At 42.0% G+C, this 27,826-nt stretch overlaps 2 protein-coding genes across 4 annotated transcripts in view; one reads left to right on the forward strand and one right to left on the reverse strand.

Moving 5' to 3' along the window:
• Window positions 1-22,224, reverse strand: part of ABLIM1 (actin binding LIM protein 1) — a 388,728-nt gene extending 366,504 nt beyond the window's left edge. The window contains exons 1-5 of one of the 3 annotated variants that reach the window (XM_077947580.1): window positions 21,872-22,160; window positions 8,665-8,762; window positions 8,148-8,269; window positions 7,525-7,592; window positions 5,479-5,556 (exon numbers count right to left, since the gene is read on the reverse strand). The gene's annotated coding sequence lies outside the window, so the exon portion shown is untranslated. Of the gene's footprint in view, window positions 1-5,478; window positions 5,557-7,524; window positions 7,886-8,147; window positions 8,270-8,664; window positions 8,763-21,871 lie in introns of all 3 variants that reach the window. The other 2 variants (XM_077947579.1, XM_077947581.1) reach the window with 2 other exon arrangements.
• Window positions 22,225-22,361: 137 nt separating this feature from the next.
• Window positions 22,362-27,826, forward strand: part of FHIP2A (FHF complex subunit HOOK interacting protein 2A) — a 45,997-nt gene continuing 40,532 nt past the window's right edge. The window contains exon 1 of the mRNA XM_028826899.2: window positions 22,362-22,724. Coding sequence (XP_028682732.2) covers window positions 22,680-22,724 — 45 coding nt within the window. The 5' untranslated portion in view covers window positions 22,362-22,679. The remainder of the gene's footprint in view (window positions 22,725-27,826) is intronic.

Consider the following 27,826-nt stretch of genomic DNA (forward strand, 5'->3'; position numbering starts at 1 on the left):
CCAAAGTGTTGGGATTACAGGCATGAGCCACTGTGCTCAGCCAGTACGGTATATATTAAGTGCTTAAAACAGGCTCGGCACTAGCTATTATTATTGTGTTACAGTCAGAAATATAGTGCAGGACGATGTTACTCTCCTATGCTGGCACCTCTGCCTCTTCCCAGCCTCCAAATCTTGGAGTACCACTGGGTCATTCCTTGAACCTCTTCTCTTCCTATGAAGGAAGGTGATCACCTTTTCACTCCCTTGGTGATTGAATCCAGGTTCATGTAGTTAAAATTCCATTTAGGTCCTGGCTACTCTCTCATTTACATTTCCACACTGACCTCTCCTGTGAGCCTTACACTGGTACATCCAACTGCCTCTTCAGCATCTCCATCTGAATATCTAATAGGCATTTGACAGACTGAAAACAGAACTACTGATCTCCCCCACTCCAAAAACCCACTCCTTACCAGTATTTTCCATATTTACAAATGGCACCACCATTCACAGTTGTTCAGGCCAAAAACCTGGCGTCATCCTTTACCTTGCTCTTTTCTCATTCATATCCAATTTCTCAGCAACTCCCACCTGCTCTACCTTTGAAATATATCCAGAGTCCAACTGCTTATCACCACTTCCTCCACTACTCAAGCCACCATCACTTCTTACTGAAATCATAGGAGCCCCCTGTCTGGACTCCCTGCTTTCATTCTTGCCTTTCCCACAGTCTATTTGCCACATAGCATCAGCTGGAATAATTTTTTTTTTTTTTTGAGACAGGGTCTCACTCTGTTGCCCAGGCTGAAGTGTAATTGCATGATCTTGGCTCACTGCAACCTCTGCTTCCCAGGCTCAAGTGATTATCCAGGCTCAGCCTCCTGAGTATCTGGGAATCCAGGCATCAGCCACCATACCAGGCTAATCTTTATATTTCTGTAGAGATGGGGTTTTGCCATTTTGCCCAGGCTAGTCTCAAACTCCTGAGCTCAAAGCAATCCACCCATCTCGGCCTCCCAAAGTGCTGAGATTACAGGTGTGAGCCACAGCGCCCAGCCCAGAATAACATTTTTAATGTAAAAAAAGATTGAGTGTGTTTGTTTGAAACCCTCAAATGGCTTCTAGTTTCACTGAAAATAATATCCAAAATCCTTATGCCCTTACCTGATGGTAAGATCCTATGGCAGTCAGTCGTAATGGAAAGGATACTGCCATATTCTAGGAGGTGTTTTGGAAATTTGTGGAGGACTATAGGACCCAGGAGACAGTACTAGACATCCTGTAATATACAGGAAAGTCCTATAAAAGTAAGAATTCCCTCTTGTCCTATGTAACTTTTACATCTCTGGCAGGATATCCATATAGGTGAAGAAACCATTTACTATTAGGTGAGTATTTATTATGCAATATAATTTCCAGGAATGAACCACTCTGTAAATTAATGGGAAATGGTACATTATTTTTTGGAATATTACCAAAAGTTGCTCACTACTTTGGAAAATAACATTATTTTTGGCAACACCACTCTTATTATTTGCATCACCAGTATAACATACCTGAATAACATGGGGGTTGGGGACAGTTGAAAATCCACATATAAGGGTGGGCATGGTGGCTCATGCCTGTAATCCCAGCACTCTGGGAGGCCGAGGTGGGCTGATCATTTGAGATTAGTAGTTCAAGACTAGCCTGGCCAACAGAGTGAAGCCCCATCTCTACTAAAAATACAAAAATTAGCCAGGCATGGTGCATGCCTGTAATCCCAGCTACTTGGAAGCCTGAGACAGGAGAATTGCTTGAACCCCGAAAGTGGAGGTTGCAGTGAGCCGAGATTGTGCCACTGCACTCCAGCCTGGGTGACAAGAGCGAGACTCCGACTCGAAAAAGAAAAGAAAAAGAAAATCCACATAAAACGTTTGACTCCCCTGAAACTTAACTACTAATAGCCTACTGTTGACTGGAAGCCTTACCAATAATACAAACAGTCGATTAACACACATTTTATATGGTACTTATACATTACATACTGCATTCTTATAATAAAGTAAGCCAGAGAAAAGAAAATACTATTCAGAAAATGATGCCAGGCTCAGTGGTTCATGTTTGTGATCCCAGCACTTTGGGAAACTGAGGCAGGAGGATCACTTGATAACAGGAGTTTGAGACCAGCCTGGACAACATAGCAAAACCCTGTCTCCATTTTTAAAAAAACTTTTTAAACCAAGATCATCATAAAAAAAAAAAAGAAAATGTATTTACTATGTATTAAGTAGAAGTGGATCATCATAAAGGTCTTTGTCATCTTTACACTGAGTAGGCTGAGGAAGAGAAGGGGTTGGTCTTGCTCTCTCAGGGGTGGCAGAGGCAGAAAAAGTCCACATAGAAGTGGGCCCACACAGCTCAAACCCATGTTGTTTTAACGGCCGACTGTATTTACAGCTGCCCCACCTACAGACATGCTGACTCCATATATAAACATCTGTTTCACCACATCCTTTATTGTAATTGAGTCTCTGTAGTTATGTGTTAAAACATTCATAATTGTATTCCATCAGTTCTAAACCCACCCTTGTAAATTCGGCTTTGTGGTCTGGGTCTGGGAGCCTGCAAACGCTTCCTTTTTTTGCCAGGTAGTTCTCTGTTCGGTTCTGCCTGTAGTGGGTGCTAGAGGGAGAGTAGGAGGCAGAAGCCGGGACTGCCTCTTCTGCTCTGTGCTGTTCCTATCAGTGTTACCTCAGCAACAGCACTTTCCTCTGTGCATTGGTGGCTTTAGTCTCTCACTTTTTTGGGCACTTCCAAAATTAGCTTTAAGGTGCCCCCTCTGAGGCCCCAGTACCAGCAGGGCAGGATCTCTTCCTCAGGGATCTAAGCCCCGGCTCTATGGGGCCCTCCTCCGAGTCTCCAGTTTCTAAAAAACACAAACTTCTCTTCTTCCCTTTGTTCCCCTGGAAGTTTATGATCTCTGGACCTTGATGTCTACCTGTCACTTTTTTTAAGCAAAAGTCCCATGGAACTCTTTTTTTTTTTTTTATTTTTTAAAAATTTTTTTGAGATGGAGTCTCGCTCTGTCACCCAGGCTGGAGTGCAGTGGCACTGCAACCTCTGCCTCCTGGGCTCAGGTGATCCTCTGCCTCAATCTCCTAAGTTGCTGGGACCACAGGTGCAAGCCACCATACCCAGCTAATTTCTTTGTGTGTGTGTGTGTGTGTAAAATAAAAATACATTTTGCCATGTTGGCCAGGCTGGTCTCGAACTCCTGACCTCAAGTGATTCATCTGCCTCGGCCTCCCAAAGTGCTGGAATTACAGGCATGAGCCACCGCGCTTAGCCCATAACACATTTCTTATATTACATTCTCTCTGCTGAAATGACTAGTGTGGTTTCTGTTTCCTGAGTACACCCTAACCAATGTGGTACCTGGTGACAGAGTACTCCCAGGAAATAAACTCTCAAAAAATGGGATTTAGGATTGTTTGGTTATGTCTTCAACTTTGAAAGCAGTACTGAACTCTTTGTTAATTGGAAATTGGAACCTAGTGGTTTGCGGATATGCAGGGCATATGAGGAACAAAATTATCACCTGTAGTTGTTTGTGTGAAGTGTCTACGTTTTACTGAAACAAGTGGCTTGAAAGACCAAGTGGCTATGGTAGTAATAAAGACTGTAAGAACTGTGGGGTGGATTAGCTGCTTCTGACTACACTAAAGAGAATACAGAAAAAAAAATCAGAGTTAGTGTTTTTTTTGTTTTGGTTTGATTTTTTGTTTTCTTTTTTAATGGAGTCTTGCAACGTTGTCCAGGCTGGCTTCAAACTCCTGGGCTCAGGCAATCCTTCCACCTCAGCCTCCTGAGTAGCTGGGATTACAGGTGTACATCACTGCGCCCAGCTTAAAACCAGGGTTTTAAAGATTCATCCCACATGGGCATGATGGCTCACACCTGTAATCCCAGCACTTTGGGAGGCCAAGGAAGGTGGATCACTTGAGGTCAGGAGTTTGAGAGCAGCCTGGACAACATGGCAAAACCCTATCTCTACTAAAAATACAAAAATTAGCCAGGCCTGGTGGCAGGTGCCTGTAATCCCAGCTATTTGAGAGGCTGAGGCAAGAGAATCGCTTGAACCAGGAGGTGGAGGCTGCAGTGAACCAAGATCAGGCCACTGCACTCCAGCCTGGGCAACAGAATTAGACTCTGTCTCAAAAAAAAAAAAAAAAAAAAAAAAAATCATCTCAAATCACAAAGAACTACAGAGAATCCATGATGGCCCTAAGATAATCTACTATTTTTTTTATATAGCTATAGAGTCAAACTTACTGAAAATCAGGCCCAAAATTTGGTTGTCTGGGTTGCAAAATGATAACTTCAGTTGAATTCACAGACTTGTCATAAGACATACTATCTTATATTTATGACACTCAGAGGGAGTAGACCAGAGACTTGTAATGGGGTTCTCTAAGTGTAACTGAACAAAGTTGAAATGTTGTAACTCCCAAGTCTCTCCAAGCCTCTCTTGCAAGAAGAAATAGAATAGTCTACCCTCCTGTGTGTCTGAGGAGACAAGGTTTGCTTAAAGATCCTGTACAGCTCAGGGAAGTTGCCTTGCAAAGAGATTCCTATCCTCAAGACCCTCCCTGACCACTCCTGAATGACTCTAGACTCATAACTGGAGTCAAATATCAGGATCCTCTAAGGTGATGAGTGTTAAGTTTAACCCAGGAAGACATAGCTCATATGCTGAAAGAATTTCCAGACTTTTCTAATATGTAGAGAGATTGGGAAGTATGTAGAGAAAACCTAGGAAATACGTTAGAAATGAATTTGACAAGTGGTACTCGAAAAGGAAAGACATAAAATTAGATCATATCAAATGTACTCATATGAATGCATTTACAAGAGATTCTGGGTTTAAGGTGTGTGAACTAGCACCGCTGGAAGCAGCTCTAACAGTTTGCTTGGCTGACTGAACTTTGGGCTCAATGTTCTACAAAGTTGACCTGTTAGAATGTCCTTGGCATAGACACGGAGGAGTGTACTCATAGATCAGAGGAACAGAATGTGAAGCTCATTTATCATTTGCAATATGCACATCCATCCCCCATTATATCCTTCCGGAAGGCTAAGAAGGCACTCTGTTCATTATTCCATGAGAAATGCATTAATGAAGTGAGAGCAAGCATCCTTGAGAAGCTCCATGATGGTGAGATGACAGTAAGAGAGGCTGCCAATGAGACAGTGGAAATGATGGGATTCAGAAGAGATACAGGCCACGTGGAAGCACTTAACTAACAGAAACATGGTAGAGGAAATTACTGTAATGACAGCAGAAAGTACTGGAATATAATCAAAATGTCTTAACCTAGCAGACTATGGATCATGATACATCTTGGAATAAATGGTCAGCCTACTGAAGTATCACTTGATCAATACAACAGTAAGAACTCTATGTCTGGTGGCTAGAAATCTGAATCAAATTACATTAAAGTCTTGACCTCTTACCAAGTTTCTAGATGTTAGGCAGCTCTTGAATCCAGGGTCTCTTGAGTGATGGGGAGGCTTAGTCCTCTTGAGGAAAGACTGTACAAAAATGTAAAAGGAATATAATATACATCTTCCTCCAAGTCATTCCCAAAGGGGCCTGTGGACATTTTTCTAAGGTTACCGTACACTAGAGAAAGAATACCCAAGTTTTTTGAGAACTTCTATACACTAGCCCTAAACTGATACAATTTCTTGAAGATCCATAATAATACTGTGTTCCACCAGTCAAAGTGGTAGCTTATAATGTTCATGTAATAAATAGTATTTTGGCCTAAGTTCATCTACATACCCATCCTATGGTGATTTCCCCCGTCTCTGACTGTATAATTAGAATAGACATGCTTGGCAACAGGCAGAATCCCTGCAATGGTTCTTTGACTGGTGAAGTAAAGACTGTTATGGTAGGAAGGCTGATGTGGAAGCCCTTGAAACTTTTTCTTCCTATCAAAATCATAAACCAAAAGCAAAACCGCATCCCTGGAGGTAACTGCAGAGATTCATGCAAAAATCAAAGATGTGAAAAATACAGATCTGGTGATTACTATTATATTCCCATTTATTTCACCTGTCCGGCCTGTACAGCAGGTAAATAGGTCTTAGAAAATGACTGTGAATAATCGTACTCTTAAGTGGTAACTCCAACCTCAGATGCTGTTCTACTATGTTTTCTTTATTGAAGCAAATCAACACAGTCGCAGCACCTGGCATATAGCTATTGCTCTGGCAAGTGCTTTTTATTCTCTATTACCAATTTGCAAGGACCACTAGAAGAAATTTGGTTTCTAGGGACATCTTACGATTGTATCTTAGGGCGATGCCAACTTTCCTGCTGTCGGCCCTCTTTTTTTTTTTTTTTTTTTTTGAGACAGGCTAGAGTACAGTTGCACGATCTCAACTCACTACAACCTCTGCCTCCCAGGTTCAAACGATTCTCCTGCCTCAGCCTCCCAGGTAGCTGGGTCTACAGGTGTGAGCCACCATGGCTGGCTAATTTTTGTATTTTTAGTAGAGACAGGGTTTCACTATGTTGACCAGGCTGGTCTTGAACTCCTGAGCTCAAGTGATCCACCCACCTCGGCCTCCCAAAGTACTGGGATTTACAGGTGTGAGCCACCTCACCCAGCCTCCTGCTGTCAGCTTTAATCTCATCTGCAGAAATTTCAATCATCTTGACACTCTATAGAATGTCACAATGATCTGCTGCATTATGCTCATTTTACCTAATAAGCAAAGTGATGGCATTATTCTGATTTGACTTAATAAGCAGAAAGTAGCAAGCCCCTTAGATGTCTTATTAAGGCACGTTAGAGGCAGAGGGTTGAAGAAAACCTCCATAAGTAGGCCTCCAAGGCCTACGCTGAATTTCTAGGGATTCAGTGGTTTGGAACACGTCAGGATACCTCCTCCAAAATGAAATATAAGTTACTATACTTTGTATTGTGTATTACTAAAAAGAAGACATGATGATTTGGGGGCCTTCTTGAATTTTTGGAGATATTACGTGCTATTATTGTACACTACTCCAACCCATTTTCCCAGTTGCCTGTAAGGCTGTTGGTTCTGAGTAGAAAGTAGAGCAAAAGAAGGTTATGAAGTAGAACCAGGATGTAATGCAGGCTGTCTTGCCCACTGGGCTTGATGACTCAACAGATCCAGTGATGCTCAGTGTCTGTGGCATATAGGGATGTTATGTGGAGTCTCTGGTAAACCCCAGTAGGAGGGTCCACAGGTCTCTGGAGCAAAGTCACGCCCTCTTCTACTATCATGATTCCTATTTTGAGAAAAAGCTCCTGTATTACTACTAGGCCTAAACATGGGACATTAAGTAATTGTGCAATCCGAGCTGCCATCACGAACACTGGTATCTAACCCACCAAAGCATAATGTTGAGTATGGATAACAGCAATCCTTCATTCAGTGGAAACAGCATATAAGAAATTAGGTTCAAGTAGGTTCAATGTACAAGCTGCATGAGCAAGTGACTCAATATCTTACAACACTTACTCCTCAGGTCTTGCTGCCTCTCCTTCAGTCCATGCCAATGGTCTCATGAGAGGATTCTTCTTCATCAGCTAAGGGGAAAAAAATGAAGGCCTGATTTACAGATACTGCTTCATGACATGCTGGCACCAACCAGAAGAGGACTCCTACAATGTTTCAACTCCAAGGAGTGTCCTTAAAAAAGAGGTGAGAAATAAAATCCTCCCAGTGGGCAAAACATCAAACAGTACATTTGGTTGTTTTGCTTTTTCTGGGCCAAGAGATGGTCACAAATATGGATCTATACTGATTCATGAAGAGTACGAAATAAGACTGGAATGTCTTCTGCCAGAAAGCAAGAAAATGCTCAAAGAAGGATGGTGACCTGTAAAAAAGAAAAAAGAAAAAAAAGAAAAAGCCAGCCAGCCTGCAGGGACTCCCACTGTCTAAAATTTGAGAATCAAATAATAACATGAAGACAAAGAAGAGGAAGGGTGCAGTGGCTCACGCCTGGAATCCCAGCACCTTGACAGGCTGAGGCAGGCAGATCACTTGAGGTCAGGAGTTTGAGACTAGCCTGGACAATATGGTGAAACCCCATCTCTACTAAAAATACAAAAAAATTAGCCAGGTGAGGTGACATGCACCTGTAATTCCAGCTACTCGGGAGACTGAGGCAGGAGAATTGCTTGAACCTAGGAGGCAGAGTTTGTAGTGAGCTGAGATTGAGCCATTGCCCTCTAGCCTGGGTGACATAGAGAGACTCCACCTAAAAAAAACAAAACAAAACAAAAGACAAAGAAGAAAAAATAATAGTAATGGTTTATAACTCTTTGATTAAAATAAGAAACTGTAAGTCCACAGTGATAGAATTAAATTGAAAGTGTGACAAAGAACAGGATACTTACATACATAGGAAAAGAGTAACTTATCAGTGGAGAAGTCTGGTGGTCTCCACTTTAACCAATAGATCAAACTGAAAATAGGTGGCCAGGCGTGGTGGCTCACGACTGTAATCCCAGCACTTTGGGAGGCCAAGGCAGGTGGTTCACTTGAGGTCAAGAGTTCGAGACCAGCCTGACCAACATGGTGAAACCTCATCTCTACTAAAAATACAAAAAAAAAAAAAAAAAAAGAAAATTAGCCAGGCGTGGTCACACATACCTGTAATCCCAGTTATTCGGGAGGCTGATTCAGAAGAATCGCTCAAATGCGGGAGGCGGAGGTTGCAGTGAAATGAGATCGTGCGATTGCACTTCAGCCTGTGTGACAAGAGCAAAATTCCATCTCAAAAAAAAAAAAAAAAAGATAGGAAGGAAGGAAGGAAGGAAGGAAGGAAGGAAGGAAGGAAGGAAGGAAGGAAGGAAGGAAGGAAATAGGTGCCACCTGATAGGATGCACAGGAAGAAAATGTCTCTGGCAGGCCTTCCAGGAACGCACATCTGAATCTAATTATGAGAGAACGCTGGGAACCTAAATTAAAGGCCATTTGACAAAATAACCAGCCTATAATCTTCAAAAATGTCAAGTCATGAAAGGCAAGGAAAGACCAAGAAACTGTTCCAGACTGAAGGACGCTAAAGAGGCATGACAACTAAATACACCATGGGATTCTGAACTGGATCCTTTTACTATAAAGGATATTGAAACAACTGCTGAAATCTGAAGTGGGGTCGGCAGATGAGGTAACAGCAATTTCAACACTGATACTGATTTCAATACACAGATGCTGGTTATTGTAGTGGGTTGAATGGTGTCCCCCGAAAAGATATGTCTTCATCTTAATCTCTGAAACCTGTGACCTCATTTGAAAAAAGCATCTTTGCAGATGTAGTTAACTTAAGAATCTTGAAATGAGATCATTCTGGATTATCTAGGTGAGCTGTAAATCCAATGACAAGTGTCCTCATAAGAGACACACAGAGAAGAGAAGACGCAAGATGAGAATGCCGTGTGAAGAGGGGGGCAGAAATTAGAGCGATGCGGCCACAAGCCAAGGAGCGCCTGGAGCTACCAAAAGCTGGAAGGAGCAAGGAAGGATCCTCCCCTGGAGCCTTGGGGTTTAGGGGAGGCACAGCCCTGCTGACACCTTCATTTCAGATTTCTGGCCTCCAGACTATGAGAAAATAAATTTCTGTTATTTTAAGCCATCAGGTTTGTGGTAATTCGTTATGACAGCCCCAGGAAACTAATATAGTTGGATTGCGGTTACATCAAAGAATGTTCTTGTTTGCAGGAAATACACACTAAAGTACATAGGAGTGATAGACATAATGTCAGCAGCTTACCCTCAAATGGTGCAGGTGTTTTGAACTGTATTTGCACCTCTATTATAATTTTTAAATTGTTTTGAAATTTTAAAACTATTTTAAAACATCACTAGAGCAGTTGCCAGATCATGGAGGTTAGCAAGATTGCAACTTCCCAAGACCACTCCAAGCCACGCCTTAGTGATGGCCCAGACTCCAAAGGATATGGGAATCACAGAGTACAAATAAAGAGTAATAAATCAGGTGTTGGAGTTTGCCTTCCAATATGTGTCTGCAATTATAGACTACGCAAAAATTTATTCAAGCCACCCTAAGAAACCTCCTCTTGAGGGAGACAATGTGAGGCTAGTGACCCAGTGTTGCGAAGACCTAGTTCTCCCCTCAAGTCATTCTTTACCAGTTATTACTTTTGGCAGGCAATTCTCCATGGCATTTCAACTTACCCTGGACTAGCTTTACAAGGATGTGTGTCTAGCATAGTGTCTCTTTCCAGGTCAGAGGGCCGATGTGTTTCCTGACCAGGATTGTAGAGATAGAGACACCCAGAGACATTCCAGGATAGAAAAGTTTCCCTCTCCTCAGGAAAGATTTGCTTACATTCCAGAATACTTAAAGATAATGTCTCTCTCCAGAGAGGAGGATGGGCAGGTTTGCTAGCTGCCCCCTTATAAGATTGGAGGATTCCTATGCTTAGCGTTTCTCAGTTGTGACACAAACTTGTGTATGTAGCATCTACCTGAGGTTGATCCACACTGACTCCTATGGGACTTCAGTGCACAGAGAACGGATGGAAGCATGAAGCCTGTTTAAGTCTGTTTTGTGTTGTTACAACAGAATACCACAGACTGGGTAATTTATTAAAAAGAAATTTATTTCTCATAGTTCTGGAGGCTGGGAAGTTCAGTATCAAGATAATAGCATTTGGCGAGGGCCTCCTTGCTGCATCGTCCCACGTCAGAAGGTGGGAGGGCAAGAGAACATGACAGTGGGAGAGAAAGGGCTGAATTCCAACTCGTTTTTTTTTTTTTTTTTTTGAGACAGAGTCTAGCTCTGTCACCCAGGCTGGAGTGCAGTAGCACGATCTCGGCTCACTGCAACCTCTGCCTCCTGAGCTCAACCAATTCTCCTGTCTCAGCCTCATGAGTAGCTGAGAAACCACAGGTGCGTGCCACCATGCCAAGCTAATTTTTGCATTTTTAGTAGAGACGGGGTTTCACCATGTTGGCCAGGCTGGTCTCGAACTACTGGCCTCAGTGATCCACCCGCCTCAGCCTCCCAAAGTGCTGGAATTACAGGCATGAGCCACCACACCTGGCCTGAACTCCCTTTTATAATAATCCCACTTTGACAATAACCCACTTCTGTAATAATGACAGTAATCCATTCATGAGGACAGAGCCCTCACGATCTAATCATCTCTTATTAGGCCCCACCTCCCAACACTGTTGCATTGGGGATTAAGTTTTCAACACATGAACTCTGGGGGGACACATGCAAACCTCGGCGGACACATGCGAACCAGAGGAAAGCTCATACTTCCTGCTGTGACCCAAGTAATAAAGTTTCTAATTCCCCCTTGGACTTGTTTCCTTCCCAGTCAAATCTGTGGAAGTATGACAAGCAACCCTACCAGCCTCCCAACACCCTGCTGCTTGGGAACTGCTTGACTTCTTGACCATTACAAGATGGAAAAATCAAACCCCTTTATTTATTGATTAAGCCATATGCAGAACCTAGATTGTTACCTGACACATACTGCTTAATAGCTCCAAACTACAGATTGAAGTCCTCACTTTAAAAGGGATCTTTCTGAAGAAGATCAGTTTCACAGCTAAGAGTCAGTGCTGCTAGCAGACCTACTACCTCTGTTGTCTGTACCATGGCTCCTTAAACAGTGACAGCATCAATTCAAAAGTTCACAGTATAGATTTCACTTTCACAGTCCATGCCTGTCAAGTCACTTCCTGAAACAATGTCAGTTCAAAAGAGTTCTCATTAAGCCAACGGCAGTTCAAAACTGTTCTCATTAAGCCACCAAAAATTGGAACCCAAAATTCTTATCACCATCAACATAGTTTCAGGATAAAATGCAATGAATGACTCAAATCCATTTGAAAAGAAAATACAATAAAATACAATGATAACTACTCTACCACAGGTAAAAACTATGGTCGTGCCTTGATGCATTTCAGGGTAATAAAATGAAGCATTCTAGGTCTTCTCAAGTTATATCTTAGAAAACTTAAAGGTAACTGCTAAAACCTATGACACTGGTTTTACAGGGTATGAGTGGAAAAAACGGAAGGAATAATGGAAGGAAAAATCACACTTCCCTAAATACAATTTTACCATTTTATATAGGTCTATATTAGATAGGACTAATATTCAGTTAGAGATTCAGAACCATTAGGACCACACATGTGGATGTATTACTGGGATTTGACCGTATGCAGTAATGGTAGCTGATAAAGTCTAGAAGGCTGTTGCCTTCATATCTAATACTGCAGCTTGAAGTCTGCAGGGCAGGCAGTTGGGAAGAAGGCTATCAGGGGATGCAAAGCAGCAAGGACAAGATGGAACCCAGGAGCATTGACTGGTACCCATGTCAGGCTCTCTCTGTCTCCAACCTTCATGATGTGGGTATCCTGCAGAAGAACCCAGTGCTCTTTGTCATAGAGATAAACACACATCTGGTTGAGGATACACAGTCAGATGAGGAGTCAGTGAAGCTGAAGGAAGATCCAGGGAAAGATGGAACAGCTGCAGCTTGGTTCCTGCCCCACAGCAAGGAGATAAGCCAGCAGATAAAATAACAATATGCATGGGCCACAAAAGCACCTGGAGACCCTTCCCCAGCCTCTAAGCACAAAAAACAATACTCTTGATATAGTTGCTCCTCCACTCTGTCCTCCAAATCTCACACAAGTATGTCGCTTGTGGCACACGCTTACCTGGAAACATAGGAAAGGAAATTATGGGAAACACAGTTCAGCCTAACCAGATCAACACACTACAAAACCTCTACAGTCCATCTTTTGTCATGTTGGCATGTATCACTTTAAATCACAATTTCCATATGAAGACAATTCAAAATTTAGGCTTCTACTTAACGGAGTACAACTATCTTGTGCACAATTAACAACACACCAACTACTTTTCCAAAAGAGGCTATAAAATCTGTCTCTTGCTCTTTGGGCATTCTTTGAGCTAATTCATACTCTCCCTTTGATATATTGTAGTTTAAATACTGAGAAGATGGAAAATAAGAGTGGGAAGAAAACAAGTTTTTTGAAAAAAAATACAATGACAACTACTCTACCACATGTAAAAACTATGGTGTAGCTTTGATGCATTTCAGGGTAATGAAATGGGGCATTCTAGATTGTCTCAAGTTTCTACATACAAACAGGCCAAGCATGGTGGCTCGTGTCTGTAATATCAGCACTTTAGGAGGCGGAGGTGTGAGGATCACTTGAGCCCAAGAGTTCAAAACCAGCCAGGGCAGCATAGTGAGATACCATCCTGACAAAAAATAAAAAATTTTATAAAGTATACATACAAATATATCCATATCAAAATAAGGAAGAAATACAACTGCACTAGCTCATTTCTACAACTGGTCATGCGGTCATATGGTCAGAGCTAGTATATACTACCTTCTTTTTTTTTTATTCTTCTTTTTTTTTTTTTTTGAGATGGAGTTTCGCTCTTGTCGCCCAGATTGGAGTGCAATGGCACAATCTCGGCTCACCACAACCTCTGTCTTCCAGGTTCAAGTGATTCTCCTGCCTCAGCCTCCCGAGTAGCTAGGATTACAGGCATGCACCACCATGCCTGGCTAATTTTGTATTTTTAGTGGAGACAGGGTTTCTCCATGTTGGTCAGGCTGGTCTTGAACTCCCGATCTCAGGTGACCTGCCCACCTCAGCCTCCCAAAGTGCTGGGATTACAGGCATGAGCCACTGCACCCGGCCCATATATACCACCTTCTACCACTTATTCCACATCCCTTTGCCCTCAGGAAGCACCTCAGCAGGTTGTGGTTCCTTGGACCCAAACCATTAGGAGAAAAGCCTGAATTGCATTGTCATAAAAGGGACATACATAAGCATAAAGAGGTCAATCCACCAGAAGGGACCAAAAGTCAAAATCTGAACATACACATAACATAGCTTCAAAATATTAACATATAAAGCAAAACTTGGCATAACTAAAAGTAGAAAAAGTCACAATAGTGGCTCCACCAGAGTGGGAGCCAATCACACATCTCGAAAGCTGACAGAACATGCAGACAAATAATCATTAAGGATACAGAAGATCAGAACCACAATGTTAACAAACTTGACTGAGAACATTGCCTCCAACAATGACAAAATACATACTATATGATCCCATTTACATAAAGTTCAAAACAAGGCTGGGCATGGTGGCTCACACCTATAATCCCTGCACTTTGGGAGGCCGAGGCAGACTACTTGAGGCCAGGAGTTCGAGACCAGCCTGGCCAACATGGCAAAACCCCGTCTCTACTAAAAATATGAAAATTAGCTGGGCGTGGTGGTGCATGCCTTTAAACCCAGCTACTAGGGAGGCCGAGGCATGAGAATTGCTTGAACCTGGGAGGCAGAGGTTGTAGTGAGCCGAGATCGTGCCACTGCACTTCAGCCTGGGCACAGAATGAGACTCTGTCTCTAATAATAATAATAATAATAATGAGATAAAACAGATGAGGCAAATTAATCTATGGTGTTAGAAGTCAGAATATCCAGGTGAGATGTGGCACAAAAAGAGAAAAAATAATAAAATTTAAAAATAAAAAATAGGGCTGGGCACGATGGCTCACATCTATAATCCCAACACTTTGGGAGGCCGAGGTGGGCAGATCACTTGAGGTCAGATGTTCAAAATCAGGCTGGCCAACATGGTGAAACCCCATATCTACTAAAAATACAAAAATAAAAATAAAAAATAAAGAAGTCAGAAGAGTGGTAACCCATGGCAAGGGTAATTGACCAGGAAAGGGCACAAAGAGGCTTCTAAGGTTGTGGTATCCTCCCTTTCTTAATCTAGGTGCTGAGTGCCCAGGTGGTTCACTTTGTGAAAATTCATTCAGCTGTACATATATGAATCTGTATATTTTGTTATACTTCCATTAATATTTTTACATTAAGAAAAGGTGACTTTTGGATAGCATTGAGAATAAACTGCTCTACATGATCTGACATGGTTTCCTCTCTACCTGTATATTCAACTACATTTTTCTCCTCAGTCACTTATCTATTCCAGCCACACTGGCCTTCCTGAGACGTATCAAACTCTTTCCCATCGTAAGACATTTGCACTCACTCTTCTCTCTGCCAGAAACGCTCATCTCTTTCCTATTCACACAGCTAATGTCCTAGCTTCATTCAGACAGCACCTCTTCAGAGAAGACTTACCTGGCCACCTAATTTAAAATAACACTTCCCCAAATCATCTTCTATCCCCGTATTCTATTCTCTTCACAGCATTTATCACTACATGCAATTTTGTGTTTTGTTATTGATTTTTCTCACTAGGATATAACCTCCATTTTTGTGTGTGGGTGTATGTTTTGCTCAATTAGTTTCATTAAAAAAATGAATGTGTTTTTAGAATTTCCTTGGGTTTCCTTTGTGGCTTGATACATAATCAAACTTTGTAAATATTCCATGTATGCTTGAAAATGTGATTTCTTTGATGTGTATACATTTCTCCATAACATCTACTTTGAGTTTATTACTCATGTTATTCAAATAGCCTACATTTTTGCTTATTTTCTGAGTTTGATCTGTCTGATTATATGAGGGATGAATTAAAATCTCCAAATATAATAGTTTATTCATCTATTTCTCTCTGTAATTCTGTCAGTTATTGCTTTATAAATTTTGCATTTATATTAATAAACACGTTTATGACCATAAACATATGTCTTCTTGATCTATTATTATGTTACTAGTATGCTTTATCTGTCTTTATCCCTTGTGATGTTTTGCAACTTCGACTCTATTTTGTCTGATGTAATTGTTATTCTAGTTTTTCTTTGATTATATTTCTCTGGTATATCTTTTTTGATTTATTGATTTCAATCTTTCTCTTCCCTTTTAAATGTGTCTCTTCTGGAAAATACAGTGTCATTTTAAAAATCCAGTGTATGTATCTCTGCCTTTTAATTGATGAGCTAAACTCATTTACATTTATTATAATAGAAAGACCTATTTTGTGTTTTTTATTTTTCAGGCTTCTTTTTTTTAAAAATAGAGTGGGGTCTCACTACGTTGCTCAGGCTGGTCTTGAACTCCTGGCCTCAAGTAGTCCGCCCACCTCATCCTCCCAAAGTGCTGGGATTACAGGTGTGAGCCACCATGCCTAGCATCAGGCTTCTTTTTTCAGTATCTTTTATCTTCTTTATTATAGTGCATTGGATGGAGCAAAAATTTTTGTACTAAATTTGAAAGTTATACTATGTATTTTTAATTTTTCTGCTGGTTACATAGAATTAAACATTTCATTTCCCAGATTTCTTTTTTAACCATGATGTATGGTTACATAAGTTCTGACCAATGAAATGTAAGCAGAAGTGTAGAACTTTCAGAATGGATTTGTTCAAAGGAAGAAGGTAATTCCTCTTTTCTCTCCTTCCTCCTGCTACTGCCCTAAAATTGGTAACTACAGCTCCAGCACCTATATGGGACCACGAAGGGATCCTGAGTGTGACAGTACTGGATGGTGGTGCAGAAAGCTAAGACTGTGGCTCCGTGATGACCTCATGGATTCGTCATGCTATAGTCATGACTACTTACAAGGCAAACTTCTTTTACTTGAAGAAGAAACTTCCTTAAGCCACTGTTATTTGAGATTTTTCTGATATGCAGCACTGCTCATTTCCAGGAGATACTTCCTTTATTGTAATTTCCTAGCCTGTGGTGGGGGCAGGGGGCAGTGCAAGTGTATCTTCCTTAGCCTATATCCAATTTGTGGCACTTAGACTTTCCCTTTAAGTTTCTCCCACTCCAACTCCCAAACATAGTGGGTTTTCTCAAAAGTGGAGCCTAAGACAAAGACTTAACCGTAGGAAGTTCACTGCAGATCACAGAGTGAGGAAGTAAGGAGAATGAGAGGAAAGGAGGAAAAGCGTCACCACTGTGGTCACCACTGTGGTCAGTGTGTACTTGATCCCACAGGACTTCCTGAAGAGTGTTCAGAACACTTCCTAGATTTGATTCCCACAATTGTCTACCAGGAAGACAGGGCACCGCAGTGTTTATCCATCAGATTCCATCCCCTATTGGCTAAGAATTGCCCCTACAGGCTGGGCGCGGTGGCTCACGCCTGTAATCCCAGCACTTTGGGAGGACGAGTTGGGTGGATCACAAGGTCAGGAGTTCGAGACCAATCTGGCCAATATGGTGAAACCCTGTCTCTACTAAAAATACAAAAATTAGTCAGGCGTGGTGGTGCACGCCTATAATCCCATCTACTCAGGAGGCTGAGGCAGGAGAATCACTTGAACCCGGGAGGCAGAGGTTGCAGTGAGCCAAGATTATACCACTGCACTCCAGCCTGGGTGACAGTGAGACTCTATCTCAAAAAAAAAAAGAAAAAAAGTATTGCCCCTACAGTGCTAACTCCATTGTGCTTTTGGAAAGAGCAGGCTTGTCTACACAGAGAATTTCCAGTGACAAAAATTCTACAAAGGGCGCATGGGATTAAAGTGAGACACTGTCACCATGAGGTGGGTCTGAACATGCACAGAACTGCCCACTGCAGCTGCAATTAGAATGCACCAAGAAAATACGACACTGAACACCAGGGTCTTCACGGTTTTTATGAAAGGTTCTGAGATCCATCAGCTTCCCTTTTGTTTCTGTGGCAACCGCAGAACTGAGCTAATTTATCTTCATACCTTGAACCAGCCTCTCAATTTTTGAAACTCGCTTCTCCCTGAACTTCTTTACTGTATGTTTTCTTATCGCTGACTGCTGTTTCTAAATGAGCTCTTCTTCCATTTCCTACTCTTTAAATGCAGGAAGTCCTCAAGTTTGCATCCATTCTTTTTCCTTTATACCATCTCACTAAACTACCTCATTTTTTTCTCATATCTCCATCACCATGTTTAAGAAATGATCCTCCAGCCGGGCGCGGTGGCTCACGCCTGTAATCCCAGCACTTTGGGAGGCCGAGAGAGGCGGGCGGATCAGGAGGTCAGCAGATCAAGACTATCCTGGCTAATACAGTGAAACCCTGCCTCTACTAAAAATACAAAATAATTAGCCAGGCGTGGTGGCGGGCGCCTGTAGTCCCAGCTACTCGTGGGGGAGTGGGGGGAGGCAGTTAAGGCAGGAGAATGGAATGAACCTGGGAGGTGGAGCTTGCGGTGAGCCAAGATCGCGCCACTGCACTCCAGCCTGGGTAACAGAGCGAGGCTCCATCTCAAAAAAAAAAGAAAAAGAAAAAAAGAAATAAAGAAAGAAAGAAATGATCCTCCAGTCTTTATTACCAGCCTAGATCTCTCTCTTTACTTCCTAACTCAAACTCATCACCCCATACTCTGTCTTCACACAGATGTAATTGTATAGATAATCAAATGCTAACATATTAAAAAAAAATCCATCTCATCACCTTTCTACATCTCCATGGTCCCTATTTCAATTAATGGCTTCTTCAACTAACTCCTTCCAAGCTAGAAACTCCAGCAACATCTTTCACTTTACCAAATCACTCCTTTTATCACTTGGAAAATTTGGTTGATCACATCTCATCTATCAAGTCTACCATCTCCTTCCTATTCCTACATGGATGAACCCTTATAATACCTCGTCTAAACTTAGACAAAAGCATCAGAAATGGTTTCCTGCTCCTAGTTTCTCCCCTTGACAAACAAACTTTGTGTTACACCAGCACAGGGTTTAGTTAAGAGGTATTACAAGGTGTGTTATGAAAGCTTCTGTCCTTCCTCCCAAACTCCCAATTTCCTGTTCCACAGAGGCAACCTCTTTCAACACTTTTGAAAATATTTGGGGAAAAAATTGTATCTGTACTGAACATGTACAGGTTTTTCTTGTCATTATTCCCTAAACAATAAAGTATAACAATTATTTACATAGCATTTATGTTGTATTAGGTATTATAGAAACCTAGAGATGATTTAAAGTATATTGGAGATTGATGCCTAGGTTACATGCAAATACCACACCATTTTACAATAGGGACTTGAGCATCCTCAAGCTTTGGTGCCCTTCGGAGGTCCTGGAACAAAGCCTCCGTGGAGGATAACAAGGGATGACTTTTGATTCCTGGCTTTCTTCATTGTTGGCTTAGGATTCAGCTTTCTTAGGTCAGCCACGTCAGAGTTAACCCATTTTATGGCTACTTTCTAATTCTGAAAACGCTGTTGCTGTTCTCTCCTCTCCTAATTTATCCTTTTGGGCATATGCTTTGGAAAATCCCTTTACTGTCATTTTAGTGTGATTTGAGGAGGGAATGTTGCTAACAATTCATGTGTTCAACTCACAAATTCCAGAACTCTGCCAAACTTTGGAAGCAGGTATCATCTAAGTCTATTTCTCTTTCTTTTTAAAACTTTTATTTTAGGTTCAGGGATACATGTGCAGGTTTGCTATATAGGTGAAACTCATGTCATGGGGGTTTGTTGTACAGTGTACAGACAACCTACAGAATAAGAGAAAATATTTGCAAACTATGCATTTAACAAAGGCCTAATATCCCAGTATCCATAAGGAATTTAAACAAATTTATAAGAAAAAAAACACAAACAACCCCGTTAAAAAGTGCACAAAGGACATGAACAGACATTTTTTAGAAGAAAACATATATGTGGCCAACAAGCATATGAAAAAAAGCTCGATATCACTGATTAGAGAAATGCAAATAAAAACCACAATGAAATACCATCTCATACCAGTCAGAATGACTATTATTAAAAAGTTTTTTTAAAAAGATAGATTTATTTTTATCTCTTTTCTCAACTCCATCCCAACTGGGTTCCAATTTTCTAGATTTTTCTGTGTCTTCACTAATTAAACTTCATTTTTGAAAAGGATTTAACCAATTCATTCCCTTTGAGGTCTAATGAATGACAGAGTTTAATGTGTTATATCTCCCAAGAGTATTTTCATTTTAACAAGGACTGAGTTTCTTATTTGGCTTAAGCCAAAGGGATAAAGGCATTAAGTTCTGAGAAATTTCAGGTACCCATACCTAAGTGTTTGGGAGGCTAGGGGAACGTTTTCTTGTGTTTTCTCAAATCACAGGTTTTGGGGGCATGTCTAACTGTGCCCATGTTTTAGGCTAATTGACGTCAGTGTCACAGCAGGCATTCTAGGATGACAATCAGAAATAGGAATATCTGCTCAGTTATAATTCTAGTCCAACTTGTATGTCTTGAAACCTAGATAGCAGGTAGATGAATCAGCATCCTAAATATTGATATTAATCTAGAGCAAAACATATATTTTATTGTGTTTATAAGTATACAAAGATAGACATCATTGAATACACACAACTCTAAGTAAGACCTCCTCATACAATTAGTGGTTGTAAGGCATTTTGGAACTACAAAATGCCATATAAATGCATGATAATTAGATCATGAAACTAATTATGGTTAATAATATGACTAACCATCTTAAACTGTGTATGAATATAATAATAATAAGCAACATTACGTGCTCTCAGTTGAAGCAGACACAATTAGCCAGAATTTGGTAAGGGGCACAAAACAGCAGAGGATGCCTCCAGCATTCTGGGGGTAGTGCACAGAAAATTAAGGTTGTATTTATCTGCCGTGGAGCACCGCAGGGATATAAACCACAAAAACAGGGGAGAAAAGAAGCCCAGTTAAGATCTCCTCCTTAATTCTTGATTTCTGGCTCTATTATTTTGCTAAATACCACTACTACAACTCAGAACAATTATAAGTGCCTGTGCATCTCTTACTAGGGCTGGGCACTGTTAAAGTGTTTTACATATATTAATTAATTCACACAACAACCTCAGGAGGTAGGTACTGTTCTCCCTTTTTGACATATAAGCAAATAAAAACACAAAGAAGTTAAATAACTTTCCACCGTGGGTGGCAGTGCTGGGACTTAGGCTACCCAGCCCCAGAGCCTGGCCAGTTACCACCACTCTATATGGCAGCCACCTTTTCTACCTTTTCTCTGTTCCATGAATCAATTACAGATATATATATGTGTGTATGTGTATATATGTATATACACCTATGTGTAAATATATGTGTGCATATATTTGTGTGTGTATAAACGTATGTGTGTATGCATGTATACATATATGTGTGTGTGTGTGTGTGTGTTTTGAGACGGAGTTTCACTCTTGTCCAGGCTGGAGTGCAATGGCGCAATCTCAGATCACTGCAACTTCTGCCCCCAGGGTTCAAAGATTCTCCTGCCTCAGCCTCCCAAGTAGCTGGGATTACAAGCATGTAATCCCATTACACCACCACACCCGGCTTTTTTTTTTTTTTTTTTTTTTTGTATTTTTAATAGAGACAGAGTTTCACCATGTTGTTAGCCAGGCTGGTCTTGAACTCCTGGGCTCAAGTGATCCTCCCACCTGTGCCTCCCAAAGTGCTGGGATTACAGGCGTGAGCCACCGCGCCTGGGCCAGATACATATTTTCATCACTGGTCATGCAAAACTCACTCCCCACCTCATCTTAACAACTTAATGATCCTTTTGGTAAAATGCCAATACCAGCATAAAACAAATTTCTTCAGGATACAAATATTTTCATAGTTTGTATTAACTCAACCTAAACTTTACTAGCCTGAATTGCTTCTTCAAGGCTTCACTAATACACTGTTGGGGAGAATTTTAAGCAACCTCCACCCAAGTGCTTACCTTGTAGTTCTATTTATCCACCTTAGACATTTATTAGACTCCTTTCAGATTCTTTCCCTCGCTACTGTTTTCCGGTATCATCTGATAACTGAATAGAAAATGCTGTTCTGAATCACTACACCTATCAACCATGTCACAGATAAATTCTACTATATATTATATACAAATATTTTAATGGGCTATTTAGAGCCAGCCGTCTTACCATGTGCTCATGTGGGATTTCCTGTTTCAATGTCGAATAATATATTTTACAGTTAGCAAGTTAATTTCACCTGCAGTCGTTGATTTGTTCAAATTCTGAGCATTTAAATCCATTGCCAATGTTTGCTTAAAGAACACTGTTTCCTTACGAGTCTTCCAAATCGGTCCTTACAGAAAGAACCTCTGAATACTATACGCATATACGGACGGCTGCGCGTCCCTACAAAGTCAGCCTGTTACTTCCACTGGAGAAACAAAACTCTTGAGAACCGCTGAGCTGTAAAAATGTCAGAAAGCCGGTGTCCCATGCGCGCTGAGAAAGCCGGGAGAGGGCGGTGGCTGCCCCCAGGCCGCCTCCTGCCCCGGGGGAGGCCGAGGCCTCACCGCGCCCCCGGCGCCCCGCCCCCGCGGCGTCTAGCGGCCCCGCCGCAGGGCAGGCCTGGCCGGGTCTCCCCGGGCCGCGGCGGCGCCCCCTGCAGGCCGCGGCGGGCAGAGCGGGCGGAAGGAACCTGAGCCGAGCTGCCACCGTGTCCCAACCCGAGCCACCGCCGGAGCTTCCCCGGGCCCCGAGTCCGAGCCGAACGCCCTCCTCGCCGCCTCCGCGTCCCGGCGCCCTCCAGAGCCGCCGCGCCGCCAGCGCACACCTGAAGCGGCCGGGCCAGGCCCTGCCTCGGTCCTCAGCTGGTCCTCCCCGCCCCGCACCGGCCTTCACTCTGGAGCGGCCCCGGCAGCCGCAGCAGGGGCGGCGGCGGCGGATTGAGGAGCTCTCCAGGTCGTCCCGGGAGAGGCTGCTGCAGTCCCGGGACAGGATGTTCTCCAAGTTTACCTCCATCCTGCAGCACGCCGTGGAGGCGGTAAGGCCGCGGGCTGCGGGCGCACGGCAGGCCGGGGATGGCGGCGGCCTACGCTTCCCGGCGGCCTCGGGGACAAGCTGGGCGGCCTCGGTCCGGCCCTCGGCGGCCCTGGCCCCGGGTGGGGTGAGGCCCCAGGCAGGCGCCCTGGGTGGCCGCCGGGTCGTGGGGGCGCCCGGGGCCTCGGGCCTGGCTCTGCGCGGGTCCCCTCCGTCCCTGGCTGCCCCAGGTCGGCGGTCCCTGCTCTCCTCCAGGAGCCGGGGCGGGAGTGCCGGGGAGGACCTGGCCGCCCGACCCCGCTCGGTGGTCGCCTCATTCCTCTGATGGGGACGGGGGTTCGGGGAGCACCTGGCGGGGTCGCAGGGAGCTCCCCCGGGCTCCCTTAACGTTAACCTTCTCCGGAAAAAAGTGGTCAGCGTTGAGCAAGACAAAAGAAACGAGCAAGCACCGCTTGGGCTTGGGTTCTGTTTTGTTTTGGTTTTGGGGGGTAGGGGTGAGAAAGGCATGGTCTCGCTGTGGGGCGACCCTGGCGAGGGAGCCGCCGACCAGCCAGGTTGCTGGCTTTTGCTTTCTTGGGCCAGGAGGCCGAACTCAGCTGAGCCTTATGGATTGATCTGAAATAGGGGTTTGGAGGGTCCAATCGAGTTTGCTTTAGACAGCTTCCAAGCTCACCGAGCACAGAGACCATCTGTTTCCTTTCTTCTCTAGTTCTCTTCCTGGACACTCTTCGTTTATCCTGCAATTGTACTCTCCTTTGAGGGTTTTAGACACCAGCATAGAGAGACAGTATTCAAGTATCCTAATAGACTAATACGTGAAAAGAAACTAAAAAGAAAATGTCTTGTCACTGTTCTAGTGAGAGTGCTAGTTGCTTTACTTGTTTACTTTATTCTGGGAGAACTGCCCAAATTGAGAAATGCATTCTGTGCAGAAACAATTACTTTGCTAATTTTTAACATGACTTTCTCTTCCTGTGATCATATTATGCGATAGGGCACTTTAAAATGTACATTTTTTAAAATATCAGATACAACAATTTTTTATGGGCAGGCAAAAATAAAATGGAGTTTTTGCCTTCAGTAATAAAAACAAACTCTAGTACAATTGTTATTTAAGTGATACATGGGAAGTGTTGAAAAATTTAGCTCTAGGACAAGCTCTTGGGCAAATGTATCAAACAAGAAAAACAGGGTTTCATGAATGTAGAGCAGTATTACACGGAGGGAAATGACAGTTGTAGACTTCAAGACAACTTTTAGTTTTTTCTTGCTTATGCACACTCTAAAGCACTTTTGTTAAAAGAATGTAACTGCAATTTATTAAAACATTTATATTTTGTTTTCTTTAAAAATATCAATAATCATTTATTTTATTTATTTATTTTTTATTTATTAATTTTTTTGAGAACGAATCTCATTCTGTCACCCAGGTTGGAGTGCAGTGGTGTGATCTCAGGTGACTGCAACCTCCACCTCCCGGATTCAAGCATTTCTCCTAGTAGCTGGGATTACAGGCACACACCACACCCGAGGAATTTTTTTTTTTTTCTTTCAGTAGAGATGGGGTTTCACCATGTTAGCCAGGCTGCTCTCGAACTCCTGACCTCAAGTGATCGCCTGCCTTGGCCTCCCAAAGTGCTGGGATTACAGGCGTGTGCCACCGCGCCCAGCCCAAATCATTTTATTTTAACACTGAATATATGAAATACTTGGGAATACTTAATGAGATACTTGGGAATCAAAATTTACTACATTACAATCAGCTGTCTTATCTGTAGACTCTGCACATGTGATTCAACCAAACTCAGGTAAAAAAATATTCGAGGGGGAAAAAAATTCTGCAGAGTTCCAAAAAGCAAAACTTGAATTTGCCACATTCAAGTACTGCCTTGAATCCATGTGAATGAAGTGATGTGTAGGCATTGTATTAGGTATTAGAAGCAATCTAGAGATGATTTAAAGTATACAGGTATGCATAGGTTATATGAAAATATTATGCCATTTTAAAACAGGGACTTGAGCATCCTCAGATTTTAGGGGTGGGAAGAGAGGTCCTGGAACTAGTCCCCCACAGATACCGACTGTATTTATATCCTTTACCCATCAAGCTAGTGTTTACAGAAATAAGTACTTAGAAAAAGAAAGACGGCTTTCTTGCTCTCCTAGTAAAGGCTCATTTTTATCCAAAGGCCTGTGTTTTCTTGTCCTCATTATCTTTTTATAATTGTATATATTAGCATCTGCCAAATTATCTGGCTCCTGCTCTGTAATATCCTTAGCCTACTTTGCTGAGGTTAGTGAGAAAAAGTTAGAGTGGCTTGTATTCACCTAGTCTTGAAATTAATGCATTACATTTAGAAATGTAATGTTTTCGTTTCCTTAGACCTAATGTTTTCATTTGTGGCACCACCCATCTTATCTTGATAGGAGGTTAAATCTCATGGAAAATGTTTGGTGTCCTATACTAACCTTTTTTTCCCCCCTTTTAACATTCTCTCTTGGGAATGAACTCATATGCAATGATGAAAAAGCCATCCTTGTGGTATTTGGATAATTTTTTTTTGTAGCCCAAGATTAGTTTCTAGTTATTCAGTTCTGTTTATTAATTTGCTTGATATTTTCCTCTATGAAGCAATCTTACCATTCCTCAGTCCATTTCATTAGCTCTTCTGTGTGTTCCTGTTCATTTGTATGACCAATTAGCATTTCCTGATGCATTATTCCAATTAGCATAATTATCAGGATTATACAGAAACAGAAAATACCTGGATGCTGACGTGACCTTTTTTCATTATTTTTTTGGATCAGTCTGTGGAGTAACGCTTTTCCAACCATTTTGGTATGATTACTTTCCAGGTTTCCTTATTCAATTGGTGAGCCTTCAAATGGGTTTTTAATTTTTAATTAACTATTTACTTATTTTTCAAGACAGGGTCTCTGTCACCCAGGCTAGAGTGCAGTGGCATGATCATGGCTCACTGCAGCCTCGACCTCCAGGGCTCTCACAATTCTCCTGTCTCAGTCTCCTGAGTAGCTGGGACTACAGGCCAGCACGACCACACTCAATTTTTAAAAAAATTTTTTGTAGACACTGGGTCTCACAATGTAGACACTGTGCCCAGGTTGGTCTCACATTTTTGGGCTTGAGTGAGCCTCCCACCTCCATCTCCTAAAGTGCCAGGATTATAAGGATGGAGCTATCATACCTGGCCCAAATAGTTTTTTTTAGCATTGACTGGATTCATTTATCATTTTCATATTCATTTATCATTATCATTTATCATATTCATTTAAGTGAGGCTTAAACATAGTGTTTTTCTTATTGTTTAATTAATGGTTTCTCCTCACTCCCTGGTAACTACTTACAAGGTGAAAACTATGACTAAGATATTTTCCAAAATTAATATTTGAAAATGTATTATTAAGCTGATAGACTGCATTTTGAGTATGGAAGAGAAGTTCACACCTTCTTGATCAAAAACAAGAACTGTAATGTAACTCCTGCCTCCCTTTTTAGAAGTGACAGTCTTCTCTCAGTATAGAAATGATTGGCCAGTAAGAGTCTTATGAAATTAATCTGTCCTGTTAGCCAGTTGCCACATGTCACAAGTCTGAATTCAGGCCTTTCTTGTAGTTAGTTGCAGGGTTAGATTGGATTGTTTTAACACAGCTTCTTCAAAAGAAAACACTTTCCATTTAATACAATTTGGCATTTGTTGAGAGCCTAGTCCTCACTAGGGAATGTGCCAAGGGCATGTTCCTCTTAAATTCCAACCAGTTCCACCCTTGTGGGCAGATTTATTCCAGAGAGGATAAAGGACAGTGTCAGGGAAGAGTTTTATCATTTTAGCTAATTCCTTTAATGGAAGTCGTCTTTCAGAATGTAAGTGCAATGTTTTCTTTCCAAATTATAGTTAAGAGTTCATGATGATTGTTGAGACTAGCAATTCCTTAAAAATCTCCTGTGCCCTGGAAATTCAAACCACAAATCAAATATATCTCATGTTTTCTTGGCATATTATTTTCCAACAAGTGATCTCTAGCTTCTCCTTCACTCATTCAGCACATGTCTTCTGAGTCACCAGGAAAGCATGGCTCAAAGTGAGGGAAACAAGGTGTACTTGGTGTACTTGTGTCCTTGGTCACAATGCTTACAGTCTCATTTGGAAAACAAAACAAATATACAAGTTAGATTATAGAATAAGGAATGCCCTAAGAATATGTTCTAACTCATAGAGCCAGAAAGAATCAGGTTCCATTCCTGCCTCTATCCCTTCCTTCTGTACTTGGACAAGTTAGTTGATATGTATACATTTCCATTGCTTCATTATAAAGGGAAATAATTAAACCTATCATAGAATTGTTGTGAAGATTAAAATGAGATAATGTTCATGAAGTGCTTAGTGCAGTGCCTGACACATAGGAAGTGCTCAGTAAAAGTCAAACCATTATTGTCATTTGGATGATTGGTTTAGCCAGTGAACTCTGTAGGAGAAGGGAGCAAGCATTTAGGATCGGAATTGTTATAAAAGACTCTCTGGGAGGAAGTGAGCAGGACTTTGGAGTGGGAGAGAAGATGGGGAAGGTCATTAGGAAAGTTGGGGGCAGAAAGAAGCATTTAAAAAATCTGGGAGAGGGGTCAGGCATGGTGGCTCATGCCTGTAATGCCAGCACTTTGGGAGGCAGATCACCTGAGGTCAGGAGTTCGAGACCAGCCTGACCAATATGATGAAACCCCAACTTTACTAAAAATACAAAAATTAGCCAGACGTGGTAGCATGCACCTGTAATCCCAGCTACTCAGGAGGCAGAGACAGCAGAATCGCTTGAATCCAGGAGGCAGAGGTTGCAGTGAGCCGAGATCATGCCATTGCACTCCAGCCAGGGCAGTAAGAGCGAAACTCCATCTCAAAAATAAAATAAAATCTGGGAGTGGAATGTTGATGATACATGAGACACAGTAAAAGCAGAGGTGACTTTTAGAACACTAGTTTTCATTTGAATTATCCATCTAGATAGTTTTGTGTGATGGGTGTATTTGGACACAGTCCAAGCTCCCAGTTAAAGGCAGTATTTCCTTGGTTAAGTCAGTTAACTGATTTTGAG

This window comes from Macaca mulatta, chromosome 9, assembly GCF_049350105.2.
Source record: "Macaca mulatta isolate MMU2019108-1 chromosome 9, T2T-MMU8v2.0, whole genome shotgun sequence".
NCBI classification, from domain to species: Eukaryota; Metazoa; Chordata; class Mammalia; order Primates; family Cercopithecidae; genus Macaca; species Macaca mulatta.